The sequence below is a fragment of the Gymnoscopelus braueri genome (assembly GCF_963280865.1).
Source record: "Gymnoscopelus braueri genome assembly, chromosome: 20".
Classification (NCBI taxonomy): Eukaryota; Metazoa; Chordata; class Actinopteri; order Myctophiformes; family Myctophidae; genus Gymnoscopelus; species Gymnoscopelus braueri.
The window spans coordinates 428,764-442,589 of record NC_137622.1 but is presented as its reverse complement, the minus strand read 5'-3'; the positions used below and the strand labels follow the sequence as shown (position 1 = coordinate 442,589).

The 13,826-nt window shown below is 41.2% G+C and overlaps 1 protein-coding gene across 1 annotated transcript; it reads right to left on the bottom strand.

The window, feature by feature from the left end:
* Positions 1 to 1,311: 1,311 nt before the first annotated feature.
* gcna (germ cell nuclear acidic peptidase) lies at positions 1,312 to 13,028 on the bottom strand. The gene is made up of 12 exons (XM_080415914.1): positions 12,935 to 13,028; positions 9,912 to 10,090; positions 9,308 to 9,380; positions 8,497 to 8,546; positions 8,152 to 8,218; positions 7,408 to 7,481; positions 6,134 to 6,601; positions 5,408 to 5,696; positions 5,056 to 5,200; positions 4,257 to 4,395; positions 3,132 to 3,336; positions 1,312 to 2,089 (listed from the first exon to the last, which is right to left on the bottom strand). Exons 2-12 carry the CDS (start codon positions 10,066 to 10,068, stop codon positions 1,861 to 1,863), a joined length of 1,896 nt encoding a protein of 631 aa, XP_080272040.1. The 5' UTR covers positions 10,069 to 10,090; positions 12,935 to 13,028; the 3' UTR covers positions 1,312 to 1,860.
* Positions 13,029 to 13,826: the final 798 nt, after the last annotated feature.

Sequence of the window (13,826 nt, the reverse complement as noted above, 5' to 3'; positions counted from 1 at the left end):
TGGCTTTGAAGCACATCGTTGTGGTCAGTGGTGAGTCAACAGCTAGCATGGTGTTATCAGGGATTGCATTTGTGTATGAGCAGTACAGTCAGGTGCAAGATGCATTTGTCTCTGCAGAATTGTATTGTATTCTGTGTGTCAATATTTGCCTAATTTTGTATACGTGGGAAAACCAAATTCATCCTACTAGTCTGTTTGGTTCCCTGTCCTTTTGATCTGATCATTGGAATAGCGGTTCCATGATGCTAAGATCCATGAGATATTTACAGTTCTGAGAATGTAAGACTAATTTGATATGGTATTTATTTATATTGTATTTAGCAAATAACTGTGTAAATTGTTGCTACTAGTACATATATTCCGATAGTACTCATTGCTAGTGTTCAGTAACAGGAGTCTCCATGTCTCTCCAGCTCTTTATTAAACAAAAAAAAACGATTTTATCCAATTAGGAGACTAAGGAGAGGGAACTCACACAGGATACAGATTAAACAAGTTTAATAATGACAAAAGAACTGGAACACTATCAAATTGAAGCTGATAAATGGGTACTCTGTCCTGATTGGCTGAAATTGTAATTGGACCTGAAAATGTATTTTCTGTTTATTAAAGAGCTGGAGAGACCCCCGTTACTGAACAAACACGCTGTAACGATTACTATATCAGAATATAGCGCTTTAACCTTTTAACAAAAAACGTTTTGTTTTAACCAAAATATATCTTTAATTCAGTATGAAGGGCAGCTATGACTTACTCCTCAAAAGCTCTATCTTCATGAAGGTGTAGGACGGTTCACATCATGTTTGGATTCCTGTCCCTTGGAGCGGTGAGGTGGCAGCAGAGAGGGGAACATTTTATGCTCCTGTATTTCCAGGTGATAGTTCATAATAGGTGATTATTACACTTTTGTGTGAAAGATTATATGCATTTCCTTATATGAAAAATAGCAATCTCACTATTAACACAAACGTTTTCAAATAAATATTGTGTTGCAGTGGAATTTTCACTCACTAACTTTCAATTTTCATTGGATTTGACAAAAACAAGTATTTGATGTATTCTTCTGCATAAACAGCCAAATATATTCAATATCAAGTTTTGGCCCCTCCCCCTAACAAGCAGGAATGTGTAATCATTTGCCACATAATTTCCAATACAACAAAGAACACATTAACAGCCATTTATTTTTGCAGTATCAAAACTCAAGATAAAATTTTCCCTTCCCTTCCAATAAATGAAGAAAATCAATCCTATCTGACTGTAGGAAATTAATGTTTAATAACAAAAAATACAAATAAATGTAGCCACAGGGACAAAAACAGAGCTTTTATTTAAATGATTCATACAATTCCCTTTAAAAAGCAAAAAAAATCAATAATTCATTCATGACAACAAATGCAAGACCACACACACCTCATCTCATAAACCAATATTTAAAAACATAACATGAAATATCACAGTACCGCACAAATACAAATGACAAAATGTATGTCATAGGTTCACCTCAGTTTAAACAGATTCACCAGAAGATGGGAGCCACATACAAATTATGTGGAGAGTATTGAGGTATTACAACATGAGTGTAAATTGGTCCTCCACAGCGCTTCTTTGGCAACTGATTCCCTGAAGAGAACAGCCACTAAAGCCCAACGCCGTCATGCGCCATGAACAGATCGGCAACACCAACTTTCAACATAATCATGAAGTATAAATGAAGTATATAGACCTACGCTATTTTTGAGAATTGCCGGCCTAAAATGACACCCCCTACACAGAGGACGCCAGGTTTAATGTGGTTAATGACGGAGGTATTGTTATGCGACCTGAGAACAACATATAAGACACAATATCACAGAGATCTCAGCTTTGACTCAGTTTAGCCTTGGCGGCGAACTCTTCACTGAGTTTGCGCATGACGTCGCCGTGGCTCTGTCCCGTCAGCTCCTGGCGTATGCTCGCGAAGTTCTCTTTGACAAAGACGGCGAACGGCGTGGCAGGCCGCTGACTGGCGTTGAGCAGGACAAACTTTCCCTTACAGTGTGCACACACGAACCGCTCCGTGTCCAGTGACTTGGAGTGACGGCCGATTCTGTGGAGAAGGAAATTAGTAAGGAATGAGAAGGAATGATTAGTAATTATTACGATAACTCGGTCAATCCACGTCCATGGCCAGATCAGACCTTAGTATTAGATATACCTTATATATATTTTTTATGTTAATTCTTTTTTTTCCTCTTCTTTTTATCTTTTAGCTTAATTAAATGTATGTACTTTTTCTTTATTAAATCCCTCTACTCTACTGTTTTTCTTGTCTCCTGCTCAGGTTTTTCCCTTCCTTTTGTTTCAGTTTGTTTTTGGTTAATATCGTCATTCATTCGACAGATAGACCTTTATTTTCCCTCAGGATCAAATGAAGATCTATCTATAAATCGTCTCTGTCGTGTGGAAACCTCCAAAACTGTTACTTTTCAGGATTCAAATTCAAAGGTAGCAGATAGTAGTATGGGACTGATTGGCCCTGTCTTTCCCTATAGGACTGACCGTGGGTAGCTACCTGCGACGTAAGTTGGGGCTTGATCAAGCTAATACCATTAGACGGCCCAATCTAGTGGTATCGGCCGAAGGAACCATCACGCCTGAAGGATATGTTTGGATCGGGATGGTGCAGAGGATCTGGTACAGCGCTCAGGTCCTGGACCTGGTGAGACGAAGGAGGAGCCCGGCCAGGAGGCCACCCACAGAGCCTAGTCCCTCCACGTGCCAGAGCCTCCCCCGAGTTCCGGCAGAGTAGTTCCGGAGAAGCGGACTGATTGGCCCTGTCTTTCCCTATAGGACTGACCGTGGGTAGCTACCTGGGACGTCAGTTGGGGCTTGATCAACCCCGGCTGGGTCACCTGGGCGAGGGTGTATGTTGCGAGACCCGAAACACCCTATGACCCCAGGCTACAACACTGATGATACGTTCCAGGTGCATCCATGTGATGTATTCTTTATAGTATGATCAAGTAGGGCATTGATTTACGAAAAAACACAAAAGGTTAGAATATGAAGATGGGAGGTTTCTGCTCGACACCAACGAAATGTTCATGGACATGACATTGATGCCAGTGACGTCAACAGTTTGCACGTACGTGTTCTTGCAGCGGACACACTGGTACTGGAATTTGTACTTGATGTCGTAAGTGTGGCAGCGAGTGACCATGGGGAGCTCCGGGTGTGCCAGCGTGGCCTTGTTGGCGTATATCTTCCAGATGCTGCCGTGGCCGTCCCGTATGCCATGAATCATCCAGGTGGCAGCGTGGCACATCTCATGAACCAGTGTGTCCCTCAGACGATCTACGAGGAAGTAAGAATTAAAATGGGGAAACTCTTGTCAAAATTGTATTTCAAAATAAGGACAACCGACAGCTAATTAATATGAAAAACAGAAACAACACACACTAGATACTAGTTCATAAGCGGGGTTGCATGCACCCCAACTACGTCGTGCAGACTTGGTGCTGTGACCGCGACAACCAATCCCCATGGCGAAAATGCTAATAAACAGCTTAAATTTGGGAAAGGTCAGTAGCTATATAATGCCATTGCCAATGCTCATGTGCAGTTTCACATCGACTGGTCAAACCACTAAGGAGAAACGTGTGTGAATGGATGAGGGCGGACAAAGTCTTAACTGAATGAGAAGTGAAAAATCAGCTCCCTAACTCCCTGCATATGCCAATGGTCAATGCACATGTGCAATGTCAGATCGAATGGTCAACTCACTGAGGAGAAAAATGAACTGTCCATTTCATAGTAGGATAGACCATTAGTTCTCAAAGTGGGGTCTGGGACACCCACTGGTTCTTGAGGGCGTTTCAGGGGGTCCCCAGCGAAATGAATGATAATTAGAAACCAAAAGGACCCTTACAGGTCTGTAACTCTGAGAGTTATGGGGGTCTGTGGCTTAAAGGAGAATTTTGGACTAAGGTTTTCTTACCTTTTCTATGATGTTATGATATCTTAGGATGAATGGTACAGTAAAAAAATGTCATAACTCCATCCCGGGTCCGCCACAGCTTAATCATATCATATCATAGAAAAGGTAAGAAAACCTTAGTCCAAAATTCTCCTTTAATGCAATAACAAACTGGGGGTCCTTGAAATCAAAACGTTTGAGAACGACTGGGATATGTTTATGTTTATTAAGGATCCTCATTAGAGACACATGAATGAGCCTCTGGTCTTCCTGGGGTCCTGGGATAGACAGATCTTACCTGCAGAGTCACACACTTTCTCGGACAGATCAATACGGGCGTAGCGGCTGCCTCCAGGGCCTCGGTGCTGCCCACTGATACAGTAACCTGCAGTCTTCCTCAACTTCTTATTCCAAGTGACTGACATATCAGTAGGGAGCTAGAAAAAACGTTACATCACATCAGGCAAACAAAACAATGGATACAATTAATTTATGAACACACAATTAGGCTGTAGCCTACCCTGAAGAATGAAGCCTGTAGATTCAGGAAAGGCTCATTGCCTAGCACGCACTTTCCCGATGTGATGATACAATTTGGAATGCCAATTAAACTCTCCAAGTGTGTGTGTCCCTACTGCCAGCAGCTGTTCAGGATCGCAAAATTGGTGGTCTGGTTTTTAATGTGGCTCTGGTAGCCTATAGCAGCAATGCATCAAACTGGCCCAATGAAATAAACATTGAAACAATCAGGATAATCCTGCAGTTCCTTGATCAGCAGGTGAAACTCTCCTTGCTCTTTACGCAATCTCAGGATGGACCCAATATTTATTTTTGTACTTTTGTGTTCAACAAGTGAGACGACCACACAATCATCCTCACTGCTTGATGACTGTTTTGTTTCGTTCTGTGAAATTTTCGCAACTGATAAAATACTCGCACTGCTACTGCTACAACTATTTAAGCCCCATATACAGACGAATAGTGAATATAACCGATCTACTAACAATCTAGCTTTACCAGCTATCTAAAATAAAGATTTTTTGTTGTTGAAATTTTCCCAAAATAGGGATGCCAGAGTTAATGTGGTTAATGTTCACCTTGCTGCCGAACACACTGGTGTTGTACAGCCTGTACAGTCTGCTGGTCAGTTCTTCCTTGTTGTGTTTGAAGTTACGTCCGTAGTTGGAACCCGGCTCTGACAGGGACTGCAGGAAGCAGCCTGGAGTTCTACAAACTGGCACTCTGTCAACAACAAATTTAACACAAGAAACACTTTAGTGCAAGACAGACATTTACTGGGCATCCAAGTACCATCAAGGAGAAGAATGACCTTTTAAATGCAAATACAATTATAAAATCACCAATCCAGATAGTAGAAGGGCAGTCTTTAGAACACCTTGACAGATGATGTGCTGATTTCTCTGCATAAAAGTAGCTCAAACCACACACCTGCTCACTGGGCCACCTCTGGGCTCCGTCTGGCTGACTGTGGGTTTGTAGACAGCTGACGGGCCCGGGGTCTTCACATTCAGTGGCGTTTCCCCCAGCGACCGACACCCCGGATCTCTCGGTCCCTTTACGGTTGGGACTGGGGTCTTCTTCACATTCAGGGGTGTTTGACCCAGTGTCAGAGAAACCGGAGCTTTCTGTCCCTTTATAGGCGGGCCTGGGGTCTTCACATTTAGGGGTCTTTGTCCCTTTCCAGGTGGAATGGATGATGGAGGCTTCATGATCGATCCTGGATTCAAGTCAGAAGATATTGGCCACTTGTATGATTGAGGGACTAGGGCTGCAACTTTCATAATCGATTACATAATGCAATTATTTAATATTAGTGTGTGTGTGTGTGTGCACACACACACACGTGTAATGAAGTAAAAAATAATGCTTATAGTCATTTGAACCCAAACAAAGCAAAACAAAACAAAAATACTACATGCTTGCTACCAATTTTTACACTAAATAACGGCATAACATAGCCTTCTCCACTCAGTGCAATGGTTTGGCTTCAGACGATTTTGACTATGCTGCACAAACTGTACGGAACAAAACATTTTGTGTTCGCCATTGAAAAAGCTGAAAAACATTTTTGGTAGGAACCTACCGTACCAAAATGTGAGTGTTGCTAGCAAAATAAAAGAGGACAACTTGAGGGCTGTAGGACTTTTGTGTTACCTGTGTGATGATGCGTAGGTGAGGCTGTGCTCTGCTTTACATTCTTCCTCTTCAGTCGTTCCAGTAAGGACAGGAACTCCTCATCAGAGCTGCTGGCCTCATCCAGCTTGGATGGAGCTGAGTGGGTGCTCTTAGGAGGGTGAGATGAAGGACTGGTGGGTGTATGTGTTGAGTGGGTGCTCTTAGGAGGGTGAGATGATAGGCTGGTGGGTATATGTGTTGGGAAGGTAAAGCAGAGGGAGGGAGATGATGGTAGTGAGGGTTGGCTGTCATCATCATCATAGTCTGGACTGCTGACCGTGGTGGATAGTTTTTGGGGCTTGGTGTGACGAGTACGCCAGGTGCTTTTCATAACGATACCACATTCGTCGTCATCATCATCATCACTGAGAAAGACAGGGGAATCCCACTGAGAAAACGGCCGTCTCACTGGAGGCAGAGGTGCAGCAGGAGTGGTCTTCTTAGACACTATAAAACAGCAAATTAAAAACTAAATGGGCCTCAATCACAAAATAAATCTTACATTTTTAGCCTAGAATAGCCTATTAACCCATTTAGACCGCAGAGGCCAATTTAAAAAAGCTCTCTAAATAAGATTTTCAGAAAATCTTCTATTAAAAAAAGTAAAACATTTCCTGTTGCATCTAAAATGACACAGATGCTTTCCCGGTTTTAAAGGTATAAACAACGTATAGGCTTTTCCAGTCTTGCGCTGGGCCTGGGGTGAATTTTCTGCCCATGGAAACTAGGGATTAGAATCCTCTGTGGTGCCTCTGGTTTGGCCGGGCGGCGGGTGCTCCAACTAACAGAATTGGCCGTGTAAGCCGGCCAGGGAGGGTGATTTATGTCACCGCACTAGCGATTTCTATAGGAGGCTGATCACTGGGTTGAGGAACTAGGTCAGATAGCATGTTCCTCTGCATGCGGTACATCCTCCCGGTGAAACTCCTCCTCACTGTCAGGTGAAAAGAGGCAGCTTGGGACTTGACGTGTACCAGACGAGTCACAAACTCATCAACAACCTCTCACATATTAACAATTCTAGGGGTTGTCAGTGCCACACGTGTGTGTGAAACATTAGGAATTGGCATGACTAAATTGGAAGGGGGATAAAAAACAGGGAGGTGGGGGGGGGGCCCCACAAAGGGGATAAAAAGTGATCAATGTCTATAACAGGACTTTTAGTGTGAATAGTACTGTGTGACGTTTCAATGGAATATTACGGCAAAGCACTGTTTAGGCTTGCAGGTCATATACAGTCATTACAGGGTTACCTCTAGGAGCAGACGGCTTCTTCTGAACAAAGTCATCATCAGATGATACGTCGTGCACTATGAAGTGTTTGAGGCTGTGGGGAAACCAAGTATTTCTCAGTATTTCACAAAACATGTTAATGTCAGACAGCGTAAGATGAGCAGTTATGGAAGACTCCACTGTTTTACAAGCTTATCTCCATAGCTTCATAGGACTAGTGATCAATACACAATGCCAAGAAGTCAGTCGACGTTCTGTATCGCTGAGGGACCCAATCAAAAGCAACACAGATTGTCCATGCTGGAATGACGGCAGCCGTTCTGCTTGGCCACTCTCTCGACCAATGGCCTCAAGAACGGATGAAGAACCAAGCCTGGATATAGAAAGCTCACTCAGCAAAATGTTGTTTTTAGAAAGGCATTGCAGGGTGCAGAAGCACAACATATGTATACAAACTGATGATGATGTTAAGATAGACCACTGGAATGTGAAGGTGAAATCGCTGTCTCACCTGACGTCTAATCTGATCACTTTGGAGAATGAAGTCTGGTCAATCTTTTTGCTACAGTAATTATTCTCATGACACATTGTGCAAAGTTCAGTTTCAAGCACATACTGGCAACATGGCTGGAAAACGTAGCTAAAAAATATATTTTAAAAATAGCTGATCGACAAGCTCACAAACATTTAATATTATTTTTTTCAAAAATCAAAAATAAATCATGATAAAAAAATCATACAATCACCAAAACTTCAAACCGCACCTGTCTTCACTGGTGCTCTCAGGTGTTCTCCTTGGCTTGGATTTAGGTGTTTTCATTCGGTTCACAACTTCAACATGCAAGGACAGACAATAACAGAAAAAACACATTTCATTTTCACCCATTGATGAGAACTTGCATCGGTGTTTTCCAATGAAGTGCACACCCAACATACAAACCCTGAAGGCTGATTTATACTACTGTCACGCTACCTCTTTCCCCTGACAAAATGACACATTTTCAACTGAAGAATGTTTGCGCTAGAAAATACATTATTTCTGTCAAGTGACACTCGAAAGGAGTCACAAGACGAAGTATAAATTAAGCTTAAAAATCTGGGGTACTCACATGCCTCAAAGCCGCCATCACTGTCTGAGCTCAGGAACACTGCATGGGAACTACAGAGAGAACAGAGCAGGTTAGCAGTTAGACCACATTGAAAGATCTGCTGCAGTGACAAATCTGAAACAAAATGGACAGAAACTTTTCATTTCACTCTGTAAGATCCTCATGTAACCAAATGGACCGATGTGGGTTCATTTGGTAACATGTGTACACTATACATGTTACATTAACCCTTTAAGACCGGGGACGCGTCTGTGTCATTTTAGATTTCTTTGGCTATTCAAAAATAGCAGATCTACAAGCTCATAGCGCGCGGCACTCGGTGCCACGCTATGAGCTTGTAGATCTGCTATTTATGAAAAATCTTGAAAAATAGTTTTAGATTTTTTTCAAAAAACATTTTTAAGAATCGCCTCAGGTCTTAAAGGGTTAAATGCTGCACAATCTATGCTATTTTCAAAGGCGTATAACAAGCGAACGGGAGGTCGCCATGACATTTTTTTCTTTTTTTGCGGAACCACAGTGAAACCCTCAGTGATTAGCAACCATCAGGGGATCGATCATACTGGAGATAAATATTCTGTGACTACTTGAAAAGGTACGAAAATCAAAAAATCGCTGGCAGTGGATGCACGCAGCCATAAATAAGTCTGGCAGTGAAAGAGTTAAGGGTGCAACAATTAATCGGTTACGAATCGATTATTAATAGTAATCTACGAGCTCACGACGCCTCGCATTGTGACGCGCTGTGAGCTTGTAGATCTGCTATATGTTGACACTGGGGATTTATTTTACCGTGTAACCTTTTTCTTACCGGCCTTTCTTCACAGCACTGCAGGGTTTCTGTGAGCTGGCTTTGACTTTGGGTGTAGCCTTCTCCTTCAGATCTGAGGATCGATCAATCAAACTTCATTCACATTTTGTCCATTAAAATATAATAATACTGTGTAGGCCTGGGCAATACATTAATATAATATCGATATTGCGATATGAGACTAGATATCGTCTGATATTGTAATATCATGAATCATGATATGGCAGCACGCATTGTGAGCTTGTAGATATAATATTTTATGTTATCATCACATGATATTCATTGATTTCACCCAGCCCTGAACACTCACAGAAAGGGATAAAAATAATAGACATTTTAAGGATGTTATTTATGTGTGTGTGTGTGTGTGTGTGTGTATACAGTATATATATATATACTGTATATATAAACCGGTATATATGCGTGTGTGTGTGTGTGTGTGTGTGTGTGTGTGTGTGTATTTTTAAGGTTTCCTTCTCCTACACGGCCTACAGGCCACTACTATGTGACACATTCGGTTCGCCTATTAATCATAATGACGGGACGACAGAAATAACGGGACTTTTGACCTCAACCAAAGGCCGTCCACATACTTAATACTTACACAGGTCAAACTCCTCGTCGCTGGACTCTATCAGGACATGACTTCTGTATGGAGTGTCTCTGGAGGGTTGGTTCTCCTTATCATCTTCACTGTCAGACAGCTGAAGTTCAACAGGAGACACTGCATCCACTGTCCCCATGACGCGTTGCTTCCACATTTGTCCCTTTGCTTTCCTACAACTTTAAAGGGTTGATATATGACATTAAATTATATTTATTTGCTAAAGTGTTAAATAGCTCTATATTCCCCACAGTAATCATCACTGTATAGCGTGTTTGTTTAGTAACAGGGGTCTCCCCAGCTCTTTAGAAAACACAAAACACATGTTCAGGCCTGTATGTATGGGATACCAATGTTATCCAATCAGGAGAATGAACTCAGGATAGGATGAGTTACATCCTGAGTTCCTGTATAGTATCACTATGCAGGATAGTGATACAGGCAGTGGTGTAAAGTAACTAAGTACATTTACTCAAGTACTGTACTTAAGCACAATTTTGAGGTATTTTTTACTTTACTGGAGTATTTTCAATTGTCTCCAGTATTGTCTTCTTTTACTTCTACTCCACTACATCGATCTCAGAGGCAAATATTGTACTTTTACACCACTACAATTATTTGATAACTTTTCAGATATAAATTATTACATAATAAAACATACATTACCCACTTTGGCACTATTTTAAACCTAGGCTATTTGAAAATAGCCAATCTACAAGCTCACAACACGTCGCATCGCGTTGTGAGCTTGTAGATCTGCTATTTTCAAACATTAAGTACTTTACTTTTAGTACTTTAAGTACATTTTTATACCAATACTTTTGTACTTTTACTCAAGTACATTTTTAATTCCGGACTTTTACTTGTAACAGAGTACTTCTACATTGCAGTATTGATACTTTTACTTAAGTAAAACATTTGAGTACTTTTTCCACCACTGGATACAGGATAAACATGTGAAATTGGAAGTGATGATGATGACGATGGAACAAACAAAAAATTAGCAGATACAATTGGAACGGGGAAAATATACAATTGAAGCAGATAAATGGCTTCTCGGTTAAATTGGCGAGTTTGGCAACCCACCTGAAAATGTATTTTCTGTTTATTTACCACTTAAATCCTCTAGACTTAGTAAACTGGACTTGAGTTGGCTCTGTAGTAGCCTGACACTCAGCCTGAATTTTCATTTCGCTTCCAGGGGCTGGAGCCAGGCTAGCTCTGTAGTGCAGGGGTCTTCAACCTTTTCAGGCCAAGGACCCCCTAGCTGAGAGAGAGATGAAGCAAGGACCCCCTCTATATCGTATAAAATTGTGTTTCAGATTCAACATTTTTTGTTTACGTGGTCTGCTCTTTTTTCCCTCTACACCTATTTTGCTTACACCTCTTTGCCAAAAATAGCCGATCTACAAGCTCACAACGCCTCGCAGCACGAGGCGTTGTGAGCTTGCAGATCGGCTATTTTTGGCTAAAGTTCTCCTCAGAAAAGGGATGCTAGGGTTCAAGTGGTTAAGGTAAAATAAAAAATCCTATCACACAAAGATTTGGCGGACCCCCTGTAGCAACTCTGAGGACCCCTTAGGGGTCCCGGACCCTCTGTTGAAGACCCCTACTACAGTGTACTTGGAAAGCTTTTTCAGTCTACACAAAAACAGCTAATATGTTGGCTTGTAGATCTGCTATTTTTTTGGGCTAATGTTCCTCCCATAATATGGATGCTGGGTAGGGATGTCACGATTATGACATTTTACTATACAAATAATTGCGATTGACGATTTAATTGTGGCTTTTAGGCCAGATATGACAAAAAAAAAACTTAAATACACAAAGAAATGACTGACAATGACCGATACCAATAATCACAATAAATAATGAATGAAAAATAAATAATGCCTCGTATTATGGCCAAAATACACCATATTTTATATTTTAAACTCAAAATAGTGGAAATAGCCATCTACCAGCTCCGCAACACATTGTGAGCTTGTAGATCTGCTATTTCCACTATTTTTGAAAATGTCTCAAAATGTACAACCATTTTTCAACATGGAAAAGATTATGCAAAATGAATTATGTCAAATAATTGCGATTAGGCGATTATGGAATAATGGTGACTGGCCTAATGCTGGGTTTAAAGTGCTGGAGACGTCCCCTGTTACTGAACAAGCACTACAGCATAGCCCCTACGGAACCTCTCCCTCCGCTGAATAGCTCCGAGATGAGGTTCCTCGTTTTGTCGGTGCGGTTTTAGCAGGACATTGTCACACATTTTCCACTTTACATGTTTCTTACCCCTTTCTGCACATCGTATCCAAAAAGTAAAGGTTTTCTGAAATTCTCTCAGATGTTTTAAGTTCTAGCTGGCAATAAAATCTCTCCAACGAGTTGAAAAAAGTATTTAATTCGCCTCTCTCCTCATCCGGTTACATGTTTTTAAGACATTGCGCAAGAGTTGCACCCGTAGAGATAACATTACTGATTCCCCTACTGGTCAAATGTTGAATTGCATCTTCTAATGCATAATATTATGGAACCGGCTGAGGAGAGAAGCGATTTAAACGCTTTTTTCAACTTATTGGATAGCTTTTATTTTACGTTAACATTTCAAACATCTGAGAGCATTTCAGAAAACCTTTACTTTTTGGATACGATGTGCAGAAAGGGGTACGAAACATGTAAAGTGGAAAATGTGCGACAATGTCCTGCTAAAACGGCACCGACAAACGAGGAACCACATCTCGGAGCTATACAGTGGAGGGAGAGGTTCCGTCGGAGCTAACTTTACCTTAACAAGAACAACAACAACACTTTGTTTCAACCAAAATACATCACTTAAAGCAACATTATGTTTATACATTACAAGTTTTAAACTATATATGGTAATGTTATAATCATCACTTTAAACCGAATCAAGCTTCCGTAGAGGCTACCATACATAAGTGTTAACGTATATTCAGTGCAGTCATCGTGTCTTTGTATAATCTTTCATATCTTTCACATGGAAAAAACAATCAATACATTACTTCACAGGCAGAGTAGTGTAATCCAGATCAATGAATTAGTAGTAGTAGTATTAATAGAAAGTGTCTGAGCTGCAGCACGCTGCTGTCTTTTGTTAAGGACTTTCAAATATTTAAACCGGATGTTGACGAGTGCGTCGCTTATTCTTCTTCGTTTGGCTTTCCGGCAGTCTGGACGCCCGTCGGCGTGTTGCTGCCTCCCACTGTTTGTGTTAGGTACTGCACATTTTATACTGCGGCCTTAATTCTACTGGAGTTTGTATATGGATCCAAGAGACTGTCAACCACAAAAACAGCAGGTCTGCCAGCTCGTAAGCGTGTAGATTTTCACTGCACAAGATCAGCACACGATTTGCATTTATGAATTCGTTTTCCCTATAACGACACGCCCAATATAGGGATTAAAGCAGTTATGGTTTCACCTCTCATTGGCTGCAGTTACATGGACAGTTTTATTCGGAATGAATACACTTCTATTTGGAATGAATGAATGGATGAATTCATTCAGAATAGAAATGCTCATGTAAACACCTCAATTGGAATAGAATATTCCATTCCAGTCTGACCCGAATTAATTTTCATTCGGGTTTGGAGGGGTGGTATATACCTTTTGAATCGGTATATACCAATCGGAATTGACCATATAAACACTTTATTCCGAACGTCTGTTTGGAATACATGGAATACATGCATTCCTTTGCGCATGTTCGTGCTTAGTAGTAGTGCTGTCAGAATTGTCCAAAAATGACCTATCAAATCTCTAATTCGGCCACGGCTGGTGCTGAGAAGCGCTCGCTCCTGCATGCGGGATAAAATGAATGATTCTATTCTATAGCGTCATTTAATAAGCCTGTAATGGTTAAGCCCAGACTTGTCCAGGAGAACAGACGCTCCG